Source organism: Diceros bicornis, chromosome 2 (genome assembly GCF_020826845.1).
Source record: "Diceros bicornis minor isolate mBicDic1 chromosome 2, mDicBic1.mat.cur, whole genome shotgun sequence".
In the NCBI taxonomy this organism is placed as follows: Eukaryota; Metazoa; Chordata; class Mammalia; order Perissodactyla; family Rhinocerotidae; genus Diceros; species Diceros bicornis.
Window position 1 is genome coordinate 51,857,588 of NC_080741.1, and position 24,284 is coordinate 51,881,871.

Consider the following 24,284-nt stretch of genomic DNA (forward strand, 5'->3'; position numbering starts at 1 on the left):
ACACTTCTTGATAATAAGAGACTCATCTTAAATCCAGGAGCCATGTGCTGTATTTATAACAGTTGTAAAGGAAACTGGGGAACACTTTGCTAGAAGAAGAATCCTTACCTGGATTCATTTTGTTTCAGGAAAGCAGAGGAGGTATGGCTGTAAAGAATTACACAGAGCAGCCATATATTGTTGGAAGCTGAGAAATAGAGTCTTTAGGATGTAAATCTTAAAAAGCTACCTGGAATTAATTCAGTACATAAACCTCCTGCAGATTGATGGTCCAGAATAACATTTCTAAAATCTGAATAAAATATTTTAAAAAATTGTCTGCAGGTGCTGAAGAGCAATCAATGTAGGCAGGACCTGGAGGGGCTGTGATCCTTTTTTTTTGTGTGTGTGTGTGTGTGTGTGAGGAAGATCAGCCCTGAGCTAACACCCATGCCAATCCTCCTCTTTTTGCTGAGGAAGACCAGCCCTGAGCTAACATCTATTGCCAATCATCCTCCTTTTTTTCCCTTTTTCTCCCCAAAGCCCCACTAGTTGTATGTCATAGTTGCACATCCTTCTAGTTGCTGTATGTGGGACGCCGCCTCAGCATGGCCAGACAAGCAGTGCATTGGTACGCGCCTGGGATCTGAACCCGGGCCACCAGTAGCGGAGCGTGCGCACTTAAACGCTAAGCCACAGGGCCGGCTCCGGGGCTGTGATCCTTGAAGGAAGGGATGCACACAAGGAGAGTTCATGTTTACTTCGGGCTTGTTTCTCACAGAGAATTTTTCAGTTTATTGTGATGTGGTGGAACAGATCCTGAACAGAAAGTGGTAGTCTTTTAGGGCTGAGGAACCGTTAAGTTGGAATTTGGAACTCTCAGGGAGGCTGGAAATTAAGAGGCAAAATCCAGAGATTAGGATCTTAATTTGCATACAAATTCCCCTATGTGTTTGACTCCTAGCTTCTTTTGGGCTTTGCAAGGCTCGAAGAATCTTAGTGGAAGAGTATAGCTAGCAGGCTAAAAAGCTGAGTTGACTTCACCAGCCACCTAATACTGATGAGAAAAATATTAGACTTCAGGAACTGCCATGTTATAGGGGCCTTGGTTAAATATTTTAAGCTTTCTGTTGAGACGCCTAAAGGACCACACTCTATAAGTAAGGGCCATGCCCTGGGAGCAAGGACCAAACCATAGGAGTATGGGCAAAATTGAAATAGACCAGTCCTCATAAAGCTTAAACCTCTGAAAACACAAGGGACATTTGAAGAAGAAATAAAAGCACTCATAATACTCTCATACAGAAATAACCACTATAATGGGTTAATGTCCTTTTTTTTTTTACGCATGGTATTTTTACTCTGTTCCCTATTATAAGTTAATTCTCCTCCTTCCTTTTTTTCCACTGTTACAAATACTGCTTTGATGATACATCTCTTTTTTGTATCTTCCTCTTTGGCCTCACTTTGTATTCTTTTCATACTCTTATTCCTCTTTCACGCCCTTAAATACTATTAACTCATGAGTTTTATCTCAACTCTGTTTTATTCCTTTACATGCAGAGTGGGCCTGTCTTGTTCAGGAATAGAAAGGCAGACAATTTGACTATAGTGCAGTATGTAGAGGTGAGGGCAATAAAAGGAGACCCAGAGTGGCAGCAAAAGAATGAATATTGTAGGGCCTCGTAGGCCATGTCAGGGGTGTTAGTTTTTATTGAGTGAACCAGGAAGCCACTAAAGGTCTTTGGAAAGAGAAGGAACGTATTCTTATTTAATTTTAAAAGAGTTATTCTGGGCTGCTTTGTTGAGACTAGAACTGTTAGTGGGGCAAGGGCAGAAGTAGGGAGATGTGGTAGAAGATTACAGTAGTCCATGGAAGATGACATGGTAGCATGGACTCAGGTGTTCACTGGAGTGATAAGTGATAAGTTGCCATATATATTTTGAAGTTAGAGCTGACACGATTTGCTGATAGCATATAGAGTAGACAAAAGAGGAATTGAAGATGACTCTAGGGATTTTGGTCTTAATAACTGTAAAATTTTAGTTGCTATTCACTGAGATGTGAAAGTTTGGGAAGGATATGATTTGGGGAGAAAATCAAAGAATTCAATTTTGGACATGTTAAATTTGAAATGACTCTTAGATATTCAAATGGAGGTGTCAGGTAGGCAGTGGGCTATATGAATGTGGAGTTCTGGGGAGAGTATGGGGCTAGAGACTTAAATTTGGAAGTCATCAGCTTTCAGATGGTACTTAAAACTATGGGGCTTGATAACAGTAAAAGGGTTATTGTAGGTGGAGAAAGAAGTGAGGTGAAGACAGAATACTGGGGAACTGTAGTGTTTAAGGATAGGAGTGGAGAATAAGTCAAAAGAATCTGAAAAGTTGTGGTTAGTGAGGTAGGTGGAGAAATGAAACAGCAGTGTCTTGGAGACGAAGCAAAGAAAATATTTAGAGGATGGACTAATCAAATATGTCTTGTGTTGTTGAAGTTGAGTAAGATTGAAGATCTTGTTAAGAGCAGTTTGGGTAGAATGATGGGAATGAAAGCCTCATAAGAGATTTGAGGGAGAATGAAAGAAGAAGAAGTAGAATACAGTGTAAAAGACTCAAATTATAGCCCTCATAACCATAACTGAATGGCAGATGGCAACATACTTGATTTTGGAATAATTCTACTAGGTAATCCTTTAAAAAATTCATCTGACTCTTTTAATCTAAATTTTTTTATTTTGAAAATTTTCAAATCTACAGATAAATTACTAGAATAATGTAAATAACATCCATATCCTTTCCCTTAGATTCACCAGTTACCAATATTTTTCTGTATTGTACTCATGTTCTCCACCCAGCCCTGCTCTTATACATGAGAGTAAGTTTTAGGCATCCTAATACTTCACTGCTAAATATTTCAGTATATATCTCCTAAGAAAAAGCATATTCTCCAACATAATCACAATATAATTATTACACTCAGGAAATTTAACTTTGAAACAACAGTACTGTAAAATATATAGTCCATATTCAAATGTCCCTAATTTTCCCAGCAGTGTCCTTTATAGCTGTTTTTGTTTGTTTTTTGTGTGTGGGGGGTTGTGGTCCAGGATCCAATAAAGAATTAAGTATTGTAAATAGTGACGGTTTTGCTTCTTTCCAATTTGGATGCCATTTATATCTTTTTCTTGCCTAATTGCTCTGGCTAGGATTTCCAATATTATGTTGAATAAAAGTGATGAGAGTGGGCATTCTTGTCTTGTCCCTGATCTTAGAAGAAAAGCTTTCAGTTTTTCACTGTTGAGTAAGATGTTAGCTGTGGGCTTGTCATATATGGCCTTTATTATGTTGAGCTATGTTCCCTCTATACCCACTTTGTTGAGAGTTTTTATCATAAATGGATATTGAATATTATCAAATGCTTTTTCTGCATCCATTGAGGTGATCATATGATTTTTATCTTTCATTTTGTTAATGTGTATCGTGTTGATTAATTTGCAAATGTTGAATCATCCTCGCATCCTTGGAATAAATCCCACTTGATCATGGTATATGATTTTAATGTGCTGTTACATTCAGATTGTTAATATTTTGTTGAGGAGTTTTGCATCTGTGTTCATCAGGGACACTGGCTTGTAATTTTCTTTTTTGGTGGTGTCCTTGTCTGGTTTTGGTATCAGGGTAGTGCTGGCCTTGTAAAATGAGTTTGGGAGCATTCCCTCCTCTTCAGTTTTTTGGAAGACTTTGAAAATGATAGGTATTAAATCTTCTTTGAACGTTTGGTAGAATTTACCAATGAAGCTGTCTGATCCTGGACTTTTGTTTGTTGGGAGGTTTGTGATTACTGACTCGGTCTCCTTACTAGTAATCAGTCTGAATTGTTCAGATTTTCTGTTTCTTCATGATTCAGTCTTAGAAGATGGTATGTTCCTAGGAGTTTATCCATTTCTTCTAGGTTGTCCACTTTGTTGGCATATAATTGTTAATAGTAATCTCTTACGGTCCTTTGTATTTCTTTGGTATCAGTTGTGACTTCTCTGCTTTCATTTCTGATTTTATTTATTTGAGCACTTTCTCTTTTTTTTTTTTTTAGTCAGTCCAGCTAAAAGTTTGTCAATTTTATCTTTTCAAAGAAACAGCTCTTAGTTTCATTGATCTTTTTAATTGTCTTTTTAGTCTCTATTTCATTTATTTTCTCTCTATACCCATTTTATTGAGAGTTTTTATCATAAATGGATGTTGGCTCTTGTCAAAAGCCTTCTCTGCATCTATTGAGATGATCATATGGTTTTTGTTCCTCGTTTTGTTAATGTGGTGTATCACATTGATTGATTTGCGGATGTTGAAGCATTCCTGTGTTCCTGGTATAAATCCCACTTGATCATGGCATATGATCTTTTTAATGTATTGCTGTATTCAGTTTGCCAATATTTTGTTGAGGATTTTTGCATCTATGTTCATTAGGGATATTGATCTGTAGTTTTCCTTCTTAGTATTGTCTTTGCCTGGCTTTGGTATCAGGGTGATGGTGACCTCGTAGAATGTGTTGGGAAGTGTTCCATTTTCTTCTATTTTTGAAATAGTTTGAGAATGATAGGTATTAAGTCTTCTTTGAATGTTTCGTAAAATTCTCCAGAGAAGTCATCTGCTCCTGGACTTTTATTTTCTGGGAGGTTTTTGATTACTGTTTCAATCTCTTTGCTTGTGATTGGTCTATTCAGGTTCTCTATTTCTTCTTGATTTAGTTTTGGGAGGTTGTATGAGTTTAAGAATTTATCCATTTCTTCTAGATTGTCCAATTTGTTGGCATATAGTTTTTCATAGTATTCTCTTACAATCTTTTGTATTTCTGTGGTATCTGTTGTAATTTCTCCTTTTTCAGTTCTAGTTTTATTTATTTGAGCCTTCTGTCTGTTTTTCTTGGTGAGTCTGGCTAAGGGTTTGTCAGTTTTGTTTATCTTCTCAAAGAACCAGCTCTTTGTTTCATTGATCCTTTCTACTGTTTTTTTTTATTTGTTTCATTTTTTTCTTCTCTGATTTTTATTATTTCCCTCCTTGTGCTGACTTTAGACTTTTTTCTTCTTTTTCTAATTCCATTAGGCATAGTTTGAGGTTGCTTGTTTGGGCGTTTTCTTGTTTGTTAAGGTGGGCCTGCATTGCTATGAGTTTCCCTCTCAGGACCACTTTTCCTGCATCCCATATGAGTTGGTACGGTATATTTTCATTTTCATTGGTCTCCAGATATGATTTGATTTCTCCTTTAATTTCATCAATGATCCATTGGTTGTTCAGTAGCATGTTGTTGAGTCTCCACAGCTTTGGCACTTTCCTGTTTTTTTCCTCGCAGTTGATTTCTAGCTTCATGGCATTATGATCAGAAAAGATGCTTGTTATGATTTCAGTCTTCTTAAATTTATATAAACATACCTTGTTTATATAAATTTCCCAATATGTGGTCTATTCTTGAGAATGTTCCATGCACACTTGAGAAGAATATGTAATCTGCTACGTTTGGATGGAATGCTTTATATATATATCTGTTAAGTCCATCTCATCAAGTTTTTCTTTTAAGTCCATTATTTCCTTATTGATTTTCTGTCTGGATGGATCTGTCCATTGATGAGAGTGGGGTGTTAAGATCCCCTACTATTATTGTGTTGTAGTTAATATCTCCTTTTAGGTTTGTTAATAGTTGCTTTATGTACCTTGGTGCTCCTGTATTGGGTGCATATATATTTAAAGTGATATGTCTTCTTGGTGGAGTGTCCTTTTTATCATTATATATTGCCCCTCTTTGTCTCTCATTACCTGTTTTATCTTGAAGTCAACTTTGTCTGATATAAGTATGGCAACACCTGCTTTCTTTTGTTTGCCATTAGCTTGGAGTATTGTCTTCCATCCTTTCACCCTGAGCCTGTGTTTGTCTTTAGAGCTGAGATGTGTTTCCTGGAGGCAGCATATTGTTGCGTCTTGTTTTTTAATCCATCCCACCAATCTGTGTCTTTTGATTGGAGAGTTCAGTCTGTTTACAATTAGGGTAATTATTGATACATGGGGGCTTGTGGTTGTTATTTTATCACTCTTTTTCTGGTTCTTTTGCATTTCTTTTGTTTCTCGTCCCATGTGTTTTGGACTACCAATTCAGTTTGGTAGTTCTGTATGGGGGTCCTTTTAATTTTCTCTTTCTTTATTGTGTGTGATTCTGTTCTGATTATTTGGTTAGTGGTTACCATGAGATTTGTATAAAAAATCTCGTGGATGTAATAGTCCATTTTTTGATGGCCTCTTATTCCCTTACACTAAGTCGTTTCAATCCCTTTCCTCTTCCCCTTCTAAGTTATTGTTGTCAGATCTTATTCCTTCTTGTGTTGTGAGTTCGTGTTTAACATGGTGAGGTTATATTTATGCTTTGTGCTTACCTTCCCTTGATCTTTGGTTTTATAATTAAGTGTTTGCTAATCTATTTTGATAGAGGACTGCAATTTTTCTGGTTTTGTCGACCTGTTTTCCTCCTTGTTCAAAACTTTGAATCCCCTTTCTCTTTTTTTCCTCAGGGTTGAGGGCCTTCTGGAGCACTTCTTGTAGTGGGGGTCTTGTGGCAAGAAACTCCCTTAGCTTTTGTTTATCTGGGATAGTTATTATTTCTCCATCATATCTGAAGGATATTTTTGCTGGATGGAGTATTCTTGGCTGAAAGTTTTTGTCTTTCAGAATTTTGAATATATCGTTCCACTCTCTCCTAGCTTATAAAGTGTCTGTCAAGAAATCGGCTGAGAGCCTGATAGGAAATCCTTTTGTATGTCATTTTTTTTTGTCTAGCTGCCCTTAATAGCCAGCTTTACTACTATATGCCTTGGAGAGGGTCTTTTCATGTTGATATATTTAGGAGATCTATTTATTTCATTCACTAGTATTTCCAGCTCCTTCCCCAGTTTTGGGAAGTTCTCAGCTATTATTTCTTTGAACAAGTTCTCTGCTCCTTTTCCCCTCTCTTCTCCCTCTGGAATACCTATAATCCTTATGTTGGATTTCCTAATTGAGTCGGATATTTCTTGGAGAGTTTCTTCATTTCTTTTTAGTCGTACTACTCTTTCCTCCTCCATCTGGAGCGTTTCTGCATTGCTGTCCTCAATATTGCTAATTCTTTCCTCCATATTGTCAGCTCTGATGCTTAAGACTTCCAGATTCGTCGTTATCTCCTCTATTGTATTTTTCATCTCTAAGATTTCTGATTGTTTTTTTTTATAGTTTCAATCTCTTTTGTGAAGAAACTCATGATTTCATTGCATTGTCTGTGTTTTCTTGTATTTCATTAAGCTTTTTTATGATGGCTATTTTGAATTCTCTGTCATTATGGTTATCCATTTCTATGCTTTCCAGGTTGACTTCTGGGTGCTTGTCATTTTCCTTTTGGCCTGGAGATGTAATATATTTTTGCATAGTGCCTGTCGGTGTTGGCTTACTTTTCCTCATAGTGAAAATACATGATCGCAGTTTCCACTTGCGGCTGCTAGGTGGGGGGTCAAGGTCTGTGTATTCTGGCCCGCCTCAATCCGCGAGCACTCTCATCGGCCCTTGGCTGATCTGAGGTGTGGCTGGGTGGAGGCTGCTGTGGGGTAAGCGTGGGAATAGCTGGGACTGGAGCGCAGCTAGGCCGAAGCAGCTGGGACTCGGGTGCGGGTGGGTTGAAGCAGCTGTAGCTGAAGTGCTGCTGGGCCAAAGAAGCAGGAGCTGGAGCGCTGCTGGGGCAAAGAAGCTGGAACTGGAGTGCTCTGGGCCGAAGAAGGAAGAGGTGGAGTGCCACTGGGCCAAAGAAGCTGGAACTGGAGCGTGCTGGGTCAGAGAAGCTGGGACTGGAGTGTGGTGGGCTGAAGTTGCTGATGCGAAGTCAGCTGGAGCCTGAGCACAGGCCAAGCTGAAACAGCTGGAGCTGGGGTGGGGGTCGTCCAGCCGAAGGAGCTGGGGCCATGGCACAGTGGAGCCAGGGAAGCTGGGACCATGGCTTGGTCCTGCTGGAGCAGCTGGGGCTGTGGTGTGGTGGGGCCTGCAGTGCTGCTGCCTCTGGTGCGGGGGCACAGGCTTGTCCTGCTGCTGGTCGGGCCTGGGCACCTGGAGGCCGCTCCCTGTGGGGGTGGGGCGCAGTCACGCTGCCCCTGCTGGTGGAGTCCAGGCACTTTGGAGTCCAGCACCTGCAGTGCTGCTGCCTCTGGGGACTCGGCTGAGGTGAAGTGCCACTGTGCTGAAGCGCCGGTTGGGCAGGCCGGGTGGGGGAGGGGCGCTTACTTGCGCCTCCGCGATCTCAGAGGTTTCTCGCCTCGCTCCTGCTCTCTGCTTTCCTGAGGGGCTAGCTTGTTGAAACTACCCTCGCAACAGTTTGGCTCCCTCCATAGGGGGATCCCCACGGGCTGTGAGGGGTCTTGGAGAGCACCGTTTTTCACGGAGTGAGCCGCCCCTCCCCCTCCTCTGAGAGCTGTATTGTCTCAGTCTCTGGGTTGCAGTCCTTGGGGAAGGAAGAGAGCTCCTCTTACCTCCTTCCACTTACTCTGGGGATTCCAGCACCTCAGTCCTCGGGTGTACAGCTGCCTGGGTGCCTCAGATGTCCCCTGTGTTGTGTGAATAGCTTCTCTTGGAATATGAATGTCCTTTTTGTTGTGTCTTAGAAGGGGGGAGTTCAATAGGGGAAGCTCACTCTGCCATCATGCTGACGTCAGTCTCTATACCAGCTTTATAAGTGATTAGTCCATGACCTTTATGAAATGTTTACCTTTACCAGTGCGATTTTTACTTTTATATGTTTTCTTGTTGCTAATTAGTGTCCTTTCTTTTTAGCTTAAAGAAGTCCCTTTTACTTTTCTTGTAAGGTCAATTTAGTGGTGGTGAACTACTTTAGGTTTTGCTTGTCTAGAAAAGTCTTTATCTTTCCTTGAATTCTGAATGCTACCCTTGCTGGGTAGAGTATTCTTGGTTGGAAATTTTTTGCTTACAGCACTTTGACTATATCATGCCACTCTCTTTGGTATCTGCTGAAAAATCTGCTAATAGTCATATGGGAGTTGCCTCAGATGTAACAAGTTATTTTTCTCTTACTGCTTTTAAGATTCTCTCTTTAACTTTTGATATTTTAATTATAATGTGTCTTGGTGTGAATCTTTTTGGGTTCGTCTTTTTTCGAATTCTCTCAGCTTCAGGGACCTGTGTGTCTGTTTCCTTTCTCAGGTTAGGGAAGTTTTCAGCCATTGTTTCTTCAAATAAGTTTACTGTCCCTCTCTCTCTCTTCTCCTCTGGGACCCCTATAATGTGAACATTGTTCTGCTTGATGTTATCCTAGAGGTCCTTTAAGATCTCTTCACTTAAAAAAAATTTTTTTTTTCCTCCTGCTGTTTGGGTGAGTTGCACTGCCCTGTCTTCCACATCACTGATCCTTTCTTCTGCTTCACCTGATCTGCTGTTGATTCCCTCTAGTGTATTTTTCAGTTCACTTATTCTTTAGCTCTGTGACATCTGTTTGGTACTTTCTTATGTTTTCCAACTCTTTGTTGACGTTCTCTCTGTGTTCATTCATTCTCTCAAGATTGATGAGGATCTTTATGACCATTACTTTGAACTCTTTGTCAGGTAAATTACTTATCTCTGTTTCATTAGGGTTTTTTCTTGGGTTTTATCTTGTTCTTTCATTTGGAACATATTCCTTTGTTTTCTTGACTCTCTGTGTTTGTTTTTATGTGTTAGGTGGAACAGCTACCTCTCCCAGTCTTGAAGGAGTGATCACGGGAAGACTGGGGGTGTGTTTTAGTTTGCTGTCTGTGTAGTACCCTCGGGGTCGTAGCTTGCCAAGAACTGTCTCTTTGATTATTTTAGTCTTGTGGAGCTCAGAAACACAAGCCCCGCTGGCTGCCAGAGCCAGGCCTTTAAGGTGTCTGGCTGAGGCAGGACCACAGGGGAGCACTAGGCTGGGGTGCACCTACCTCTCAGCTTTGGTGGGGCTGTGGGGGGAGTTCAGGGGTGGGGCAAGCTCACTGGCTTTAGCAGGCTGTGGCAGAGTGCAGGGGTGGAGCAAGCCTGCCTGCATTAGCAGGGTAGAGGGAGAACACAAGAATGGCACCCACCAGCACTTTTGTCCTTGGAGAGAGTTCCAATACACCCCTGCCCCTCTGGCAGACACATTAGGATTAGCAAATGAATCTCCTTCACCTATGGTCTAGGCGCTTGTCAAACTGCTGCTTTTCTGCTAGGTCACAGTGCGAGTGGGTCCGTGCATGAGCCCTTTAAGGGTGGAATCTTAGTTTCCTACAGTCCTTTAGGTCTTGGATGTAAACTCTGTTGGTTTTTAAAGCCAGGTGTTTTTGAGGTTTCATCTCTCTGGTGCAAGTCTTAAGAGTTGGAGTCCCTGATGTGGAGTTGGAACTTCTTGCTACTCAGGGAGAAGCTCTGTACTTGTGAGATCTCTTCCAATTATGGGTCGCTGCGCTGGAGGGGTGGGGTTTTTGGCAAGACTGTATCTCTGCCTCTCCTGCCAGTCTCGATGTGACCCTCTTATTCTTCATTGTGGAGGAGCTGTTCAACTAGTTTTCAGGTCCTTTTCAGAGGAAATTGTTCTATATATAGCTGTAGATTTGATAAGTAGGAGGAAGTGAGTTCAGGATCTTCCTAAGCTGCAATCTGGAGCCACCGCCTCTTAAAGACAGTATTTCTAAAAGTAAAATTGAAGATTTATATAACAAAACTGAAATGTTTTACATTAATTCATTTCAATGATGCTATTGCAGTGTTTTACTGCAAAAGAGACTTCAGTCAATTAGATGTACCTCTCTTTGTATTTGCATGAATTTAAGATTTGGGTTACTCAGATTGAAAAGGGCTGTAGATAGTATTCTGGTGTTTTATCAAAGATAATATGGCTGTTTTTTGTGGCTCTGGTTCTAGGCAGTATGAAACTGTGGTTCCACTGGAAGATTCTATTGTGACTGAGGTTACAGCAACTCTACAAGAATGGGCCAGTCTGTGGAAACAACTTTATGTGGTAAGTAGTTGATAACTAATTTACTAGAGCGTTAAAGTTCCATTGTACCAAGTGAAAAAAATTATGTTACCTATGCCAATTGCAAAATTTTATATTTCTGAATATTTGTAGTTTTTCAAGTGTATGTTTCTAATATTAACTGAAACATACTAGACTGAGGTTTGTCCAACTTGAAGAGAACACATTCTTCGTATGCCTGCAGTTCCTCTATCCTATCGCAGTCAGTAGAATGTAAGTTCCATAAAATCAGAGATTTTAGCTGTCTTACTCATTGCTGTATCCCCAGAAGCTTTCATAAAACAGGTGTTTACTGAACAAATGAACACACTGGAGAGTTACATTGTGAACCTAGTGGTAAAGGCCATGAAGTTGTATCAACAGTTTCTTACAGCTACTAAGCTTAAAGGATATGTCATATATGACACTTTTTGCTAGGCCAACAATTAATAGAAAGATTAATAAAAAACCAGTCCATATCCTTTGAAACTTACAGAGTGATAGGACACAAAAAATCTAGACTAAAAATAGGTGACGGGGTTTGGATTCTGAACAAGGCGGAGTAAATACATTCTATTTTACTCCTCCTAGTAATCAAAACAAAAATCATGGACAAAACCCGTGAAAACTGAAAATTAGGGAAAAGAAGGTGGGCTGACTAGGGGCCTTAAGACTCAAGGATTGAGTGAATTCCCTGATTGTTGTTTTTTTCTTGCCTCCCATATGTCCTGGCCTGGGCTCCAGAGAAGCCCACAATTTGGAAATGCTAATGGGTGCAGACAAAAAAAAAAGCACCAAGGAAAGCTTGTTCTCTCTAGCCAAAGGATGACCCAACAAGACAGAAACCTTTTAACTTAGCCTGCCTGTTCTCGAGGAGAACATCACAATAAAAGCTGCACTCCCTCCCACTCCAACAGGCATTGCAGCAGTGGAATTGGTGGCCAGAGCTCTTTCTTATACACACACCCTTTCCCCCACCTGCAGTAACAAGGAGGTATCCCTCTCCGTTGGAGCCTGTGGGCCGACCTCTGACTTCTACCCCTCCCCTCCACAATAATGCAGCAATGCCTCTCCTCACTGGAGCCTGTAGGGAGGATTCTGACTTCCACCCCACCAGCAGTTACAAGGTGGCACCTCTCCTTAGCAGAGCCTCTGGATGGGACTCTGGCTTTTGTAACTACCCAGCATTAACAAGGTGGTTCCCTTACGCTGTAGGGTTGTGTGGGCAAAATCTGACTTTCTTCTGTGCTCTGAAGTAAGGAAGAAGCATCCCTCCACAGAGGAACCTGTGGTTGGAGCTCTTGACTTCCACTGCCCCTGCAGTAATAAGGTGGTGTTCTCCCCAGCTGAGCCTATGGGCAGAAATCTGACTTCCACACCCCCTACCCCGATGTTAATGAGGCAGTGCCCCTCTCTGGTACACTATGTGGACAGAACCCTATTTTCCATCCTTGTCCTGCTGAAATGACAAAAAATGTTGGTGTGCTTTACATTTTCTCCCTGAAATTGCACTCTCTATGAACAAGCTAAATCTGAAACTCCAAGGAAAGAAACAACTTATTTGTGACCTAGATAGATAGGCACAAGAATTTTTGTGAAAACTAAAACTTTTTCTAATACAAATCAGTAATAATGATTTTACAAATTTTTAACATGAATTAATATATAGAAAATTTCAAGTATAATTGACAATGTTATTTGAATTGACTTTAGACACTGTAACACACATTTGAAGAAGAATTTTCGATATTGATTAATTTATAATTACTTCTCAATTTATGGAATACCTGTTTGGATTTGATGTTAATACTACTGATTTAACATAAGAGTGATTAACTAAACTTGGATAGATGTAGTCTTTACACTGATAACTACAGAATCAGATAACTGATTACTATAAGGTCAAATAAATTATACTAAAAGAAATGAACCGCTTTTGTCACTGTGAATGTGAAAATGAAAGGAGAAGCGGTTTTTTAGTACTGAATTCAATTTTGGGAAAAACTTTTAAGTATGTTTGGAACAACTTGAGTATCTTAATGTATGTTTTCCAACTGTAAACTTTATGAAATCTAAATACAGATCAAATATTTATTATGAAAATTTAGCATCTGAAGTGAGAGATGTTTTAAGTATAAAATACCTGCTTGAGTTCCAACACTTAGTACAAAGAAATGAATGGAAAATATTTCGTTAGTGTATTTTTTTATATTTCTTATTTGTTGAAATGATGTTTTGCATATATTAGGTTAAACAAAATGTATTGTTTAAATTTAAGAAAATAAATGACATAATAAGAATATACTTAACAGTTTAGACCATAAAGGAAAAGAATTTCTAAAAACCAGAATAAGTTAAATCCGTAGAGAAGAGTGTTTAGCAACTTTTTAGAAGATTAATGTTACTCATTTCTGTATGCAAGGAAGAAGTAATCTGAACTTAGATTACAGGAAGATACACATTTTCTAACATTTGGATTTAAAATATAAATGGTAGCACTTTTTTGGTGTGAAGTTGAGTCCAATCACTGATACTTAATAAACAACTTCTTAAGTTGATATTACTCTTAAATCATAATAACTATATGAAATAGAAACTATACTCATTTTACAGATGTACTTTCTCGTAATCTCCTTAAATTTTCTTTACTCTCCATCAAGAAAACAATTTTGAAAAATTAAGTAACTCAGCAGCACTTATGATTAATATAAGAGAGGGCTTTGTTAGCCCAAAATGGCTAGCTCTTTTTTATTTTTGGTGAGGAATATTAGCCCTGAGCTAACATCTGTTGCCAGTCCTCCTCTTTTTGCTGAGGAAGATTGACCCCTGGGCTAATATCTATGCCCATCTTCCTCTATGTGGGACGCTGCCATAGCATGGCTTGATAAGTGGTGCCTTGGTGTGCGCCTGGGATCGGAACCCGCGAACCCTGGGCCTCTGAAGCGGAGCATGTGAACTTAACCCCTATGCCACCAGGGTGGTCCCCCCAAGATGGCTGGCTCTTGATAGCACGTCTACACTCCAGCTGTAGGAAGGAGGAAAAGAAAGAAAAAGGGCATGCTCTTTCCTTTTAAGGACACCTCTTAGAAGTTGCACAAAACATTTTCTGCCTACTTTATTGTTGGTTGTAACTCAATCACAGGGTAACCTCTAGCTAAAAGAGAGGCTGAGAATTGATCTTTATTCCAGATGGCCATATACTAGCCAAAAATCAGGACTTCTATGACTATAGAAAAGTGAGGAATGAATACTCTAACTCTAGCAAGAGATCGCTAGCAATTTCTGCCACAGCAACCGTGCAAATTGTTTGTGTGTAAAGTTCTAATGCATTTTTCTTCTTTTGCCAAATCTGTTTGTGAAATAGTGGAATTATGCCTTCACCCCACTTTAATATATTAAACATGAAGAAGTAATGAAGTCGTTTGTTAAGAATCATTAGACTCACCCAAGCTTGACATTAAAATGTTTTGGTAACTTGATATGCATTCGTGAAGATAAATATATTGTACCTAAAAGTTAAAATCGTGCAAATATGATGTCTTCTTTTATAGTACCTGATCTTACTCAAAAATATTCTGGATAATTTAGAGCTGCTATTTGGTGCATTAGTTTAGAACATTTAAATTTTGAAAAATTGAGGTGTGCTTTTGGGGCTTATATACTTGCCTACCGTTTTTCCAGAGATACAGAAAAACTTGAAAATGGGAGGCTATATTGGAAAGAGGACTACTGCAAACAATAATTTTTATATTTTATACTCAGCGTTTGAAATTGCCATTATAATTTTGAAATTTATCTTTTGATGAATAGAATGTTGTTTTTGCCATTTTAACAAATCACACTGTTTCTGGTTAATTCTTTTTAACCTATTATTAATGTGGCAAATGTCAAATGATTGTTCTTATTCTGTTATGCATGTAGGAAGTCAGACGTGTAGCCAATTAAATTCAAAACAAATGAATACAAATCTTCTCCAAATGACTTTCTACTGGAAGAGAATAGAAATCTGTTATATTATTAAAATCAGTCAGAGAGCTAAATATTCTCCCTTTGTTTTCCCTACTTAATTTCAAACCTTATAGTTTTTTTCTTAATCTGACTTTACTAAGAGGCAGTTAATTACCTGGCTGTCCTCTGAGAAAGAGGATACTTGAGAGCCAGAATGAATCTAGGTTAACAACTTCTAAAGTCTAATTTATCTGATTTTGAAAACAAAAGGAAGATAATATAAATAAAAGACAAACAGTAAACTATGAGAAACAAGTCTCAGCATCTAGGACTATAAAGATAAATACCTTTCTGTATATAGATTGCATAAAAATCAATAAGAAAACCGGTAAAGACACCAATAGATAATCAGCAAAGGATACAAACAAGCCATTCGTAAAACATTACATTAGGGAAATATTCAGTCTTACTAATGATCAAAGAGATGTAAATTAAATCAATGAAATAATAAATTCTCCTTCAAATTAGCAGGTGAGAAAGTGGAATCACCCTCTGCCGTTGAATTTCTGTGGAAACGAATACCTCCATACTTTGCCGCTAGATATCAAGTTTGGTTAGCACACTTGAAAAATAGTTTAGGAAGAGCCTTAAAATTCTTCAGACCCTAGACATTCTAATTCTGGGAATTTGTTTTAAGATAATGTTAAATATGGAAGTCGAGTGAATCTCTATTTCCTGAATATTTCCATTGAAGCATTATTTGCAATAGCAAAAATAAATTTACTTCTTTAATGTGCCAGCTGTGGTCCAATTAAGACATAGATGAGTTAGTGCTTACATCTGAAGAGCCATTAGAAAAATTTAAATAGTATGTTATATAATAAAGTGAAAATTAGTACACAAATCATATATAAAGCATAATTTTACCTGTATTCTGAAAACATATTTGGAAGAAAAATTAAGAAAATGCACCAAAGTAATAATGGAAATTAATTGAGGGGCTAAGATATTAGATGTCTTCTTTTTCTTATTTTTCTACTTTCAAAATTTTGAATTGTGAATATGTATTATTTTAATTGTTAGAAAAAAAATAAAGCTTTCATTAAAAAAATAAATGATATTATGAAATAATACTACCAGTGTTAAGTGAATAAGATGTGTATACAAGAGCTTAAGGTAAGAGATTATACTACTTAATTTGCTATGTTTAGCTTTTATCACAGCATCAGCAAGTATATATTAGTAGAGAAAGGGCATTGGATCTGGGCTTGAATCTGAGTCTTTTACCTTCTATGTTGGGCTTGTTATTAGGTCTTAGCTTTATAATACCCATTTCTAGCACAAAAAACTATTTCAGAGTATTATTAGAGATTAAATAAAGTTGCATATAAAGCTTCAAACAATCAGTGTTAATTGCATTATCCTGTTTTTGATATGAACTATATGTTCTCCAGGTACACATAATTGATGTCTATTGTCTGATATAGGTGATATTCAGAATGATAGTAGTTTCATCATGTAAGAAGCTTCTTTATAGAGAGAAATAAATAGTCTCAATGCAGTGGACTTCATTTCTATAATGGGTTATTTGGAGAAGAGTGTATGTATACTTGAGCCAGGGTAGAAAAACCCCCATCATTCTGAGGCAGTTAAAACCATAATCTCCCCATCCAGTAATCCTATTTTGATGTGAAAAAGATTGTCTGAGAACCATCATATGTGGAAAATGATGATATCATTACTCATTCCTGTCAAAAAAAAGATTGTCAAATTTTAGATATTTATGCTACAAGTACTTGTTTTTTTTAACCAAAAGCACATTAGAAATCACATACAGAAGGTATCTTTCTCTTTTTGCTAAGATAACAATTGAGGCCAATTATTAATAAGGCTAGAAAGTTAATTTGTTACCAAGAATTATCCTTATTCTTCATTTTTAGAGTTATCACAGCAATGAGAAAAATAGAATTTTCCAACAACTAAGAAATCTTCATAAAAAACTATGTAGTTGTTTGCATTTTCCATGAGAGAGTTTAACATTCAATTATAGTGTCTTTAATATGACACTATAAACTAAATAGTAAAGGTATGTGTACTTGTGTTAATTTTGGACCATGAATTTTCCCTCAAGTGTATAACTGAGGCATTTTATAATTATAGCTAAATTCTTTCAGTCATTTGTACTATTTTAGGGTGACACAGTATTAGAATTTTTGCTTTCCCATTAAAAACTCACGTTTATTTAAGTGGATCTCTATTATGAATCCTTTATTTTTCCTTTGTGATGGAATATATCTTAGTGCAGCCATGTTTTCATGTTATAGGAACATATTAAACACATTTCTACGAGCACATAGTTGCTGAAGATGATATGCTTTACAACAGTTCTACTTTGTATTGCTATAAGAGGTTTTTTTAAAATTTTTTCAGGAATCCCTAAGAAATGAACAATTTCTAGATTTTACTGGAAATAAGGCACAGTTCTCTAAATTCTGCTGTATAGTGTCTTTTTAATCTTTGGAAGATTAAATTTGTAAATGGAAGGCGGCATGTCATATTGGGGCCCTACCTAAAGAACAGAAGATATAAAATTCATTTTTATGATCGTCCCAAGAATATTGATTTGCCAAACATTGAGAACATATGTGCTTACATCATCATATATTTAGGGTGCATATAAGAAGAATTCAACAGAGAGACATCATGTAGGGGCTAAGTGCATGGGCTCTGGAAAGAGACTTTCTGAGTTCAAATTCTGATGCCACAGCTTGCTAGCTGCATGATTTTATGCCTCTTGGTTTCCTCCTGGGAGATAATTATGGTATCTACCTCCTAGGATTATCATGTTGTTTAAGATATAAAAAGCTTGAAACAGTGCCTGGCACATTTTAAGTGCGTGATTAAAATGCTTAGTACTTATTTCATTTTTGTTGTTATTTAGTGGGATTTAATATTGTAGTAGTCTGTTGCTTAAGCGAGTTTTCCACCTGTGTTAGTCCTACATTTTTGCAAATACATCCTAGCCTCCTGTTTCACCCTCGCCTAAATTTTTAATCTTTAGAAGGGCAAGCCTTTTTTCTTGCTGCGTTTTAAGATATATTTTGTACATAGCAAAGTGATAGTTTTAAAGGGTTTTCTCTCAAAATATATTCTATAAATCAGTATTTTAATGATTTAAGGCTGTTTTTTTCCCAACTGATAACTACTTAAAGTTATCCTCAGTTGGGAAAAAAATACACTAAAGTGTATTTTAGTGTATTTTACACTAATACACTATAAAATAAACACTAATACACTAATAATAAAATAAAAACACTAATACACTAATAAAATAGTGTATTTTACACTAATAAAATACACTAAAGTATTTTATTTTAGCTAGGTTTAAAATCTAAAAGAATGTTTTAGCAGACATCCTTGTGGCTGTCTAGTATCCAGACTCCTCTTCTTCCTTGTTAAAAGAGCTCCAAAGTGTTTAGGTTGGCAGTGTGTACAGCTGAAGTATCCATCTTTCCAGAATCCCGTGAAAGTAGAGGAGGCTGTGTGATGCATTCCTGGCCATGAGCTATAAGCAGAAGTTTCTACAAGGAGTTTCTGGAAAAGCCATTGTTTTTCTTGTAACAAATGACTTTACTACATTGGTATGTGGTGGAGCTGCCGTCTTATTATGAGAGGTGACGATTATGAAGTTAAAAATCACCTTCCAAGGGTTGTAGAGCACAAAGATGGAAACTATCTAAGATATTGCTGATATTATAGAATCACTGTAAAAGCCCTAGATTTATTTACTTCTGAACTTTTTCTTATGTGAAAAAATAATCCTCTATTTAGTTAAATCCTTTTATCAGATTTGTTAAATGCCGCCAAACACAAACCTAGTTGATTTATACGTCACTGAAGGAATAGTGAATTTTCTCATTAAATGATTGATTCCCACTATTTTTAAAAATTAATTAATTTTTTATTGTGGTAGCATTGGTTTATAACATTATATAAATTTCAGATGTACATCATTATATTTCCATTTCTATGTAGATTACATCTTGTTCATCACCCAAAACTATTTACAATCCATCACCATACACATGTGCCTGATGGCTCCCTTTGCCTTCCTCTCTCCCCACCTCCCCTCTGGTAACCACCAATCCAATCTCTGTCTCTATGTGTTTGTTTGTTTTCATCTTCTCACTAATGAGTGAGATCATACAGTATTTGACTTTCTCCCTCTGACTTATTTCACATAGCATAATACCCTCAAGGTCAATCCATGTTGTCACAAATGGCCAGATTTCATCCTTTTTTATGGCTGAGTAGTATTCCATGGTGTATATACCACATCTTCTTTATCCATTTGTCCCTTATGGGCACTTAGGTTGCTTCTAAATCTTGGCTATTGTGAATAATGCTGCAGTGAACATAGGGGTGCATGTATCTTTATGCATTCATGTTTTCATATTCTTTGCATAAATACCCAGCAGTGGAATAGCTGGATCATATGGTAGTTCTATTCTTAATTTTTTGAGGAATCTCCGTGCTTTTTTCCATAGTGGCTGCACCAGTTTTCACTCCCACCAGCAGTGTATGCGAGTTCCCTTTTCTCCACGTCATCTCGAGCGCTTGTTATTTCCTTTGTTGTTAATTATAGCCATTCTGACTGGTGTGAGGTGATATCTCATTGTAGTTTTGATTTGCATTTCCCTGATAATCAGTGATGTTGAACATCTTTTCATGTGCCTTTTGGCCATCTGTATATCTCCTTTGAAAAAAGTCTATTCAGATCTTTTGCCCAAAAATGTTCAGGTAATTTTTTTTTCTTTTTGGTGCGGAAGATTGGCCCTGAGCTAACATCTGTTGCCCATCTTCCTCTTTTTGCTGAGGAAGATTGGCCCTGAGCTAACATCTGTGCCCATCTTCCTCTATTTTGTATGTTGGACACCACGACAGCATGGCTTGATGAACCATTGTCGGTCCGCGCCAGGATGCGAACCCATGAACCCCAGGCCACCGAGGTGGAGCACACGAACTTAAGCACTACGCCACCAGGCCAGCCCCCAGATCATTTTTTAATTGGGTTGTTAGTTTTTTTGTTGTTGAGATATATGAATTCTTTATATATTTTGGATATTAACCCCTTATCAGATATATGGTTTGCGAATATCTTCTCCCAATTGTTAGATTGTCTTTTCGTTTTGTTGATGGTTTCCTTTGCTGTGCAGAAGCTTTTTAGTTTGATGTAGTCCCATTTGTTTATTTTTTCTGTTGTTTCCCTTGCCCAGTCAGACATGGTACTTGAAAATATGCTCTTAAGACCTATGTCGAAGAGTGTACTGCCTATGTTTTCTTCTAGAATTTTCATGGTTTCAGGTCTTATGTTCAAGTCTTTAATCCATTTTGAGTTAACTTTTGTGTATGGTGTAAGATAACGGTCTACTTTCATTTTTTTCCTTGTGGCTGACCAGTTTTCCCAGCATCATTTGTTGAAGAGACTTTCCTTTTTCCATTGTATGTTTTTGGCTCCCTTGTTGAAAATTAGCTGTCCATAGATGTGTGGGTTTATTTCTGGGCTCTCGATTCTGTTCTCTTGATCTGTGTGTGTGTTTTTGTGCCAATACCATGCTGTTTTGATTCCTATAGCTTTGCAGTATATTTTGAAATCAGGGAGTGTGATAACCTCCAGCTTTGTTCTTTTTTCTATGGATGCCTTTGGCTATTTGGTGTCTTTTGTTGTTTCATATAAATTTTAGGATTCTTCATTCTACTTCTGTGAAAAATGTTGTTTAAACTTTGATACGGATTGCATTGAATCTGTAGATTGCTTTAGAAGGTATGGACATTTTAACTGTGTCAATTCTTCCAGTCCAAGAATGTGGAATATCTTTCCTTTCTTTGTGTCTTCTTCAGTTTCTTTCAACAATGTTTTATAGTTTTCAGTGTTCAGGTCTTTCGCCTCTTTGGTTAAGTTTACTCCTAGGTATTTTGTTTTTTTTGTTGCAATTATAAATGGGATTGTGTTCTTAATTTCTCTTTCTTCTTCTTCGTTGTTAGTGTATAGAAAAGCAACTGATTTTTGTATGTTGATTTTGTATCCTGCAACTTTACTGTATTTATCTTTTGTTTCTGCAAGTTTTTTGGTGGATTCTTTAGAGTTATCTATATATAAAATCATGTCATCTGCAAATAGTGACAATTTCACTTCTTCCTTTCTAATTTGGATCCCTTTTATTTCTTTTTCTTGCCTGATTGCTCTGGCTAGGACTTCCAACACTATGTTAAGTAGGAGTGGTGCGAGTGGGCATCCTTGTCTGGTTCCTGTTCTTAGAGGGATAGCTTTCAGTTTTTCTCCATTGAGAATGATATTAGCTGTGGATTTGTCATATATGGCCTTTATTATATTGAGATACTTTCCACCTGTACCCATTTTATACAGAGTTTTTATCATAAGCAGATTCTGTATCTTGTCAAATGCTTTCTCTACATCTATTGAGATGTTCATGTGATTTTTATTCTTCATTTTGTTAATGTGATGTATCACACTGATTGATTTGTGGATGTTAAACCATCCCTGCATCTTTGGAATAAATCCCACTTGATATGGTGTATGACCTTTTTTTTTTACTTTTTTGTGGTGAGGAAGATTCTCCCTGAGCTAACATCCATTGGCAGTCTTCCTCTTTTTTCGCTTGAGAAAGATTATCCCTGAGCTAACATCCGTACCAGTCTTCCTCTATTTTGTATGTGGGATGCCTCCACAGCATGGCTGATGATTCGAGTAGGTCTGTGCCTGGGGTCTGAACCTGCGAACCTGGGCCGCAGAAGCAGAGTGCATGGAACTTTAACCACTTGGCCACGGGGCTGGCCCCCTGTATTATCTTTTTAACGTGTTGTTGTATTTGATTTGCTAGTATTTTGTTGAGGATTTTTGCATCAATATTCATCAGTGATATTGGCCTCTAATTTTCTTTTTTTGTTGTTGTCCTTGTTTCGGTATCAGGGTAATGTTGAGTTCGTAGAATGAGTTAGGAAGCTTCCCCTCCTCTTCAATTTTTTTGTAAGAGTTTGGGAAGGATAGGTATTAAGTCTTCTTTGAATGTTTGGTAGAATTCTCCAGGGCAGCCGTCTAGTCCTGGAATTTTATTTTTTGGGAAGTTTTTGATTACTGTTCTGATCTCCGTACTGGTGATTGGTCTATTCAAATTCTCTATTTCTTCTTGATTCAGTTTTGGAAGGTTGTATGATTCTAAGAATTTATCCATTTCTTCTAGATTATCCAATTTGTTAGTGTATAGCTTTTCCTAGTATTCTCTTATAATCTTTTGTATTTCTGAGGTGTCCCCTGTAATTTCTCCTCTTTCATTTCTGATTTCATTTGATAGTTGTCTCTGCTTTTCTTGGCGAGTCTAGCTAAAGGTTTGTGAATTTTGTTTATCATTTCAAAGACCCAGCTCTTAATTTCACTGATTTTTTTCTGTTGTTTTTTAAGTCTCTATTTCATTTATTTCTGCTCTGATGTTTATTATTTTCTTCCTTCTACTGATTTTGTGCTTGGTTCTTTTTTCAGTTACTTTAGGTGCACTGTGTTAGATTGTTTGAGATTTTTCTTGTTTGTTGAGGTAGGCCTGTGTTGCTATAAACGTCCCTCTTAGAACTGCTTTTGCTGTATCCCATAAATTTTGGTATTATTGATTTACATTTAAAGTAATTATTGATAGGTAAGGATTTACTGTTGCCATTTTAAAAATTGTTTTCTGGCTCTTTTGTAGTTCCTTTGTTCCTTTCTTCCTCTCTTGCTATCTTCCTTTGTGATTTCATAATATTTTGTCGTGGTATACTTTGTTTCTTTTTTCTTTCTCTTTTGTGTAACCTACCTACTGTAGGGTTTTGCTTTGTGGTACCATGAGGCTTACATAAAATATAGATATAACAGTCTATTTTAAGCCGATAGCTTAACTTTTATCAGACAAAGACTCTAAACTTCAACTTCTCTCCCCACATTCTAGGTTATTGATGTCACAAGTTTATCTTTTATATATGGTATATCTATTAACACATTATTTTAGTTATAATTATATTTAAAACTTTTGTCTTTTAACTTTTATACAGGAGTTAAAAGTGATTTACATACCACTAATACAGTATTACATATTCTGAATTTGACCACATTGTTACCTTTACCAGTGTGTTTTATATTTTCATATGTTTTTATTTTGTTAGCATTCTTTTGTTTCAATGTGAGGAACTCCCTTTAGCGTTTCTTGTAAGGCAAGTCTAGTGGTGATGAACTCTCTCAGCTTTTGTTTGTGTGGGAAAGTCTTTATTGCTCCTTCATTGGTGAAGGACAACTTTCTCAGGAAAAGTATTCATGGTTGACAGTTTTTTTCTTTGAGCACTTTGAATATATCATCCCACTATTGGCCTGCAAAGTTTCTGCTGAGAAATCCATTGATAGTCTTATGGAGGTTCCCTTGTATGTGACTTATTTTTTCCTCTTACTGCTTTTAAAATTTTTTCTTTGTGTTCAGTTTTAGACAGTTTTATTATAATGTGCATTAGAGAAGATCTTTTTGGATTGAAACTTATTGGGTACCTATGAACTTTATGAACTTGGATGTCCAGATCTCTTGCCAGATTTGTCAGGTTCCCAGCTATTATTTTTTTAAATAAGCTTTCTACTCTTTCTCCCTCTCTTCTCCTTCTGGGACTCCAATAACACGTAAATTGTTTCTTTTAATGATATCCTATAATTCGTGTAGGCTTTCGTCACACTTTTTTATTCTATTATTCTTTTTGCTTGTCTGGCTGGATAATTTCAAATGACCTATCTTTGAGTTCCCTGATTTTTTTCTTTTGTTTGGTCCAGTCTGCTTTGAAGCTTTCTATTGAATTCTTTAGTTCAACTATTGTGTTGTTTAACTCTAGGATTTATGTGTTTTTTTATTTTTTATGGTTTCTGTTACTTTGTTGAATGTCTCATTTTCTTCGTGCATTGTTTTCCTAGTTTTGTTTAGTTGTCTATCTATATTTTCTTGTAATTCACTGAATTTTTAAAGAGAATTATTCTGAATTCTTTGTTAGACAGTTTACAGATCTCCATCAGAGTCACTCATTGGATTTTTATTAGTTTCCTTTGGTGGTGGTGTGTTTTCCTTGATTATTTGTGATGCTTGTGGCCTTGCATTGAGTTTGCAGATTTATTAAATAGGTATCTCTTCCAGTCTTAACAGACTGGCTTCTGCAGGGAAAGCCCTTCATCAGTCAGCCCAACCAGAGATTCTGGATGGGCTGTCTGGTGGCAGACTTGCTTCTGGAGTCCTTGGATAGGTAGGTATAGTTCCTGGGTCAGCAT

General features: G+C 37.3%; 1 protein-coding gene across 1 annotated transcript in view; it reads left to right on the forward strand.

Annotated features, from left to right (window-relative positions):
- DOCK3 (dedicator of cytokinesis 3) overlaps positions 1-24,284 on the forward strand; it is a 460,033-nt gene that overhangs the window by 170,961 nt on the left and 264,788 nt on the right. Inside the window, exon 5 of the mRNA XM_058559633.1 lies at positions 10,900-10,996. Within this exon, the coding sequence (XP_058415616.1) occupies positions 10,900-10,996 (97 nt within the window). The remainder of the gene's footprint in view (positions 1-10,899; positions 10,997-24,284) is intronic.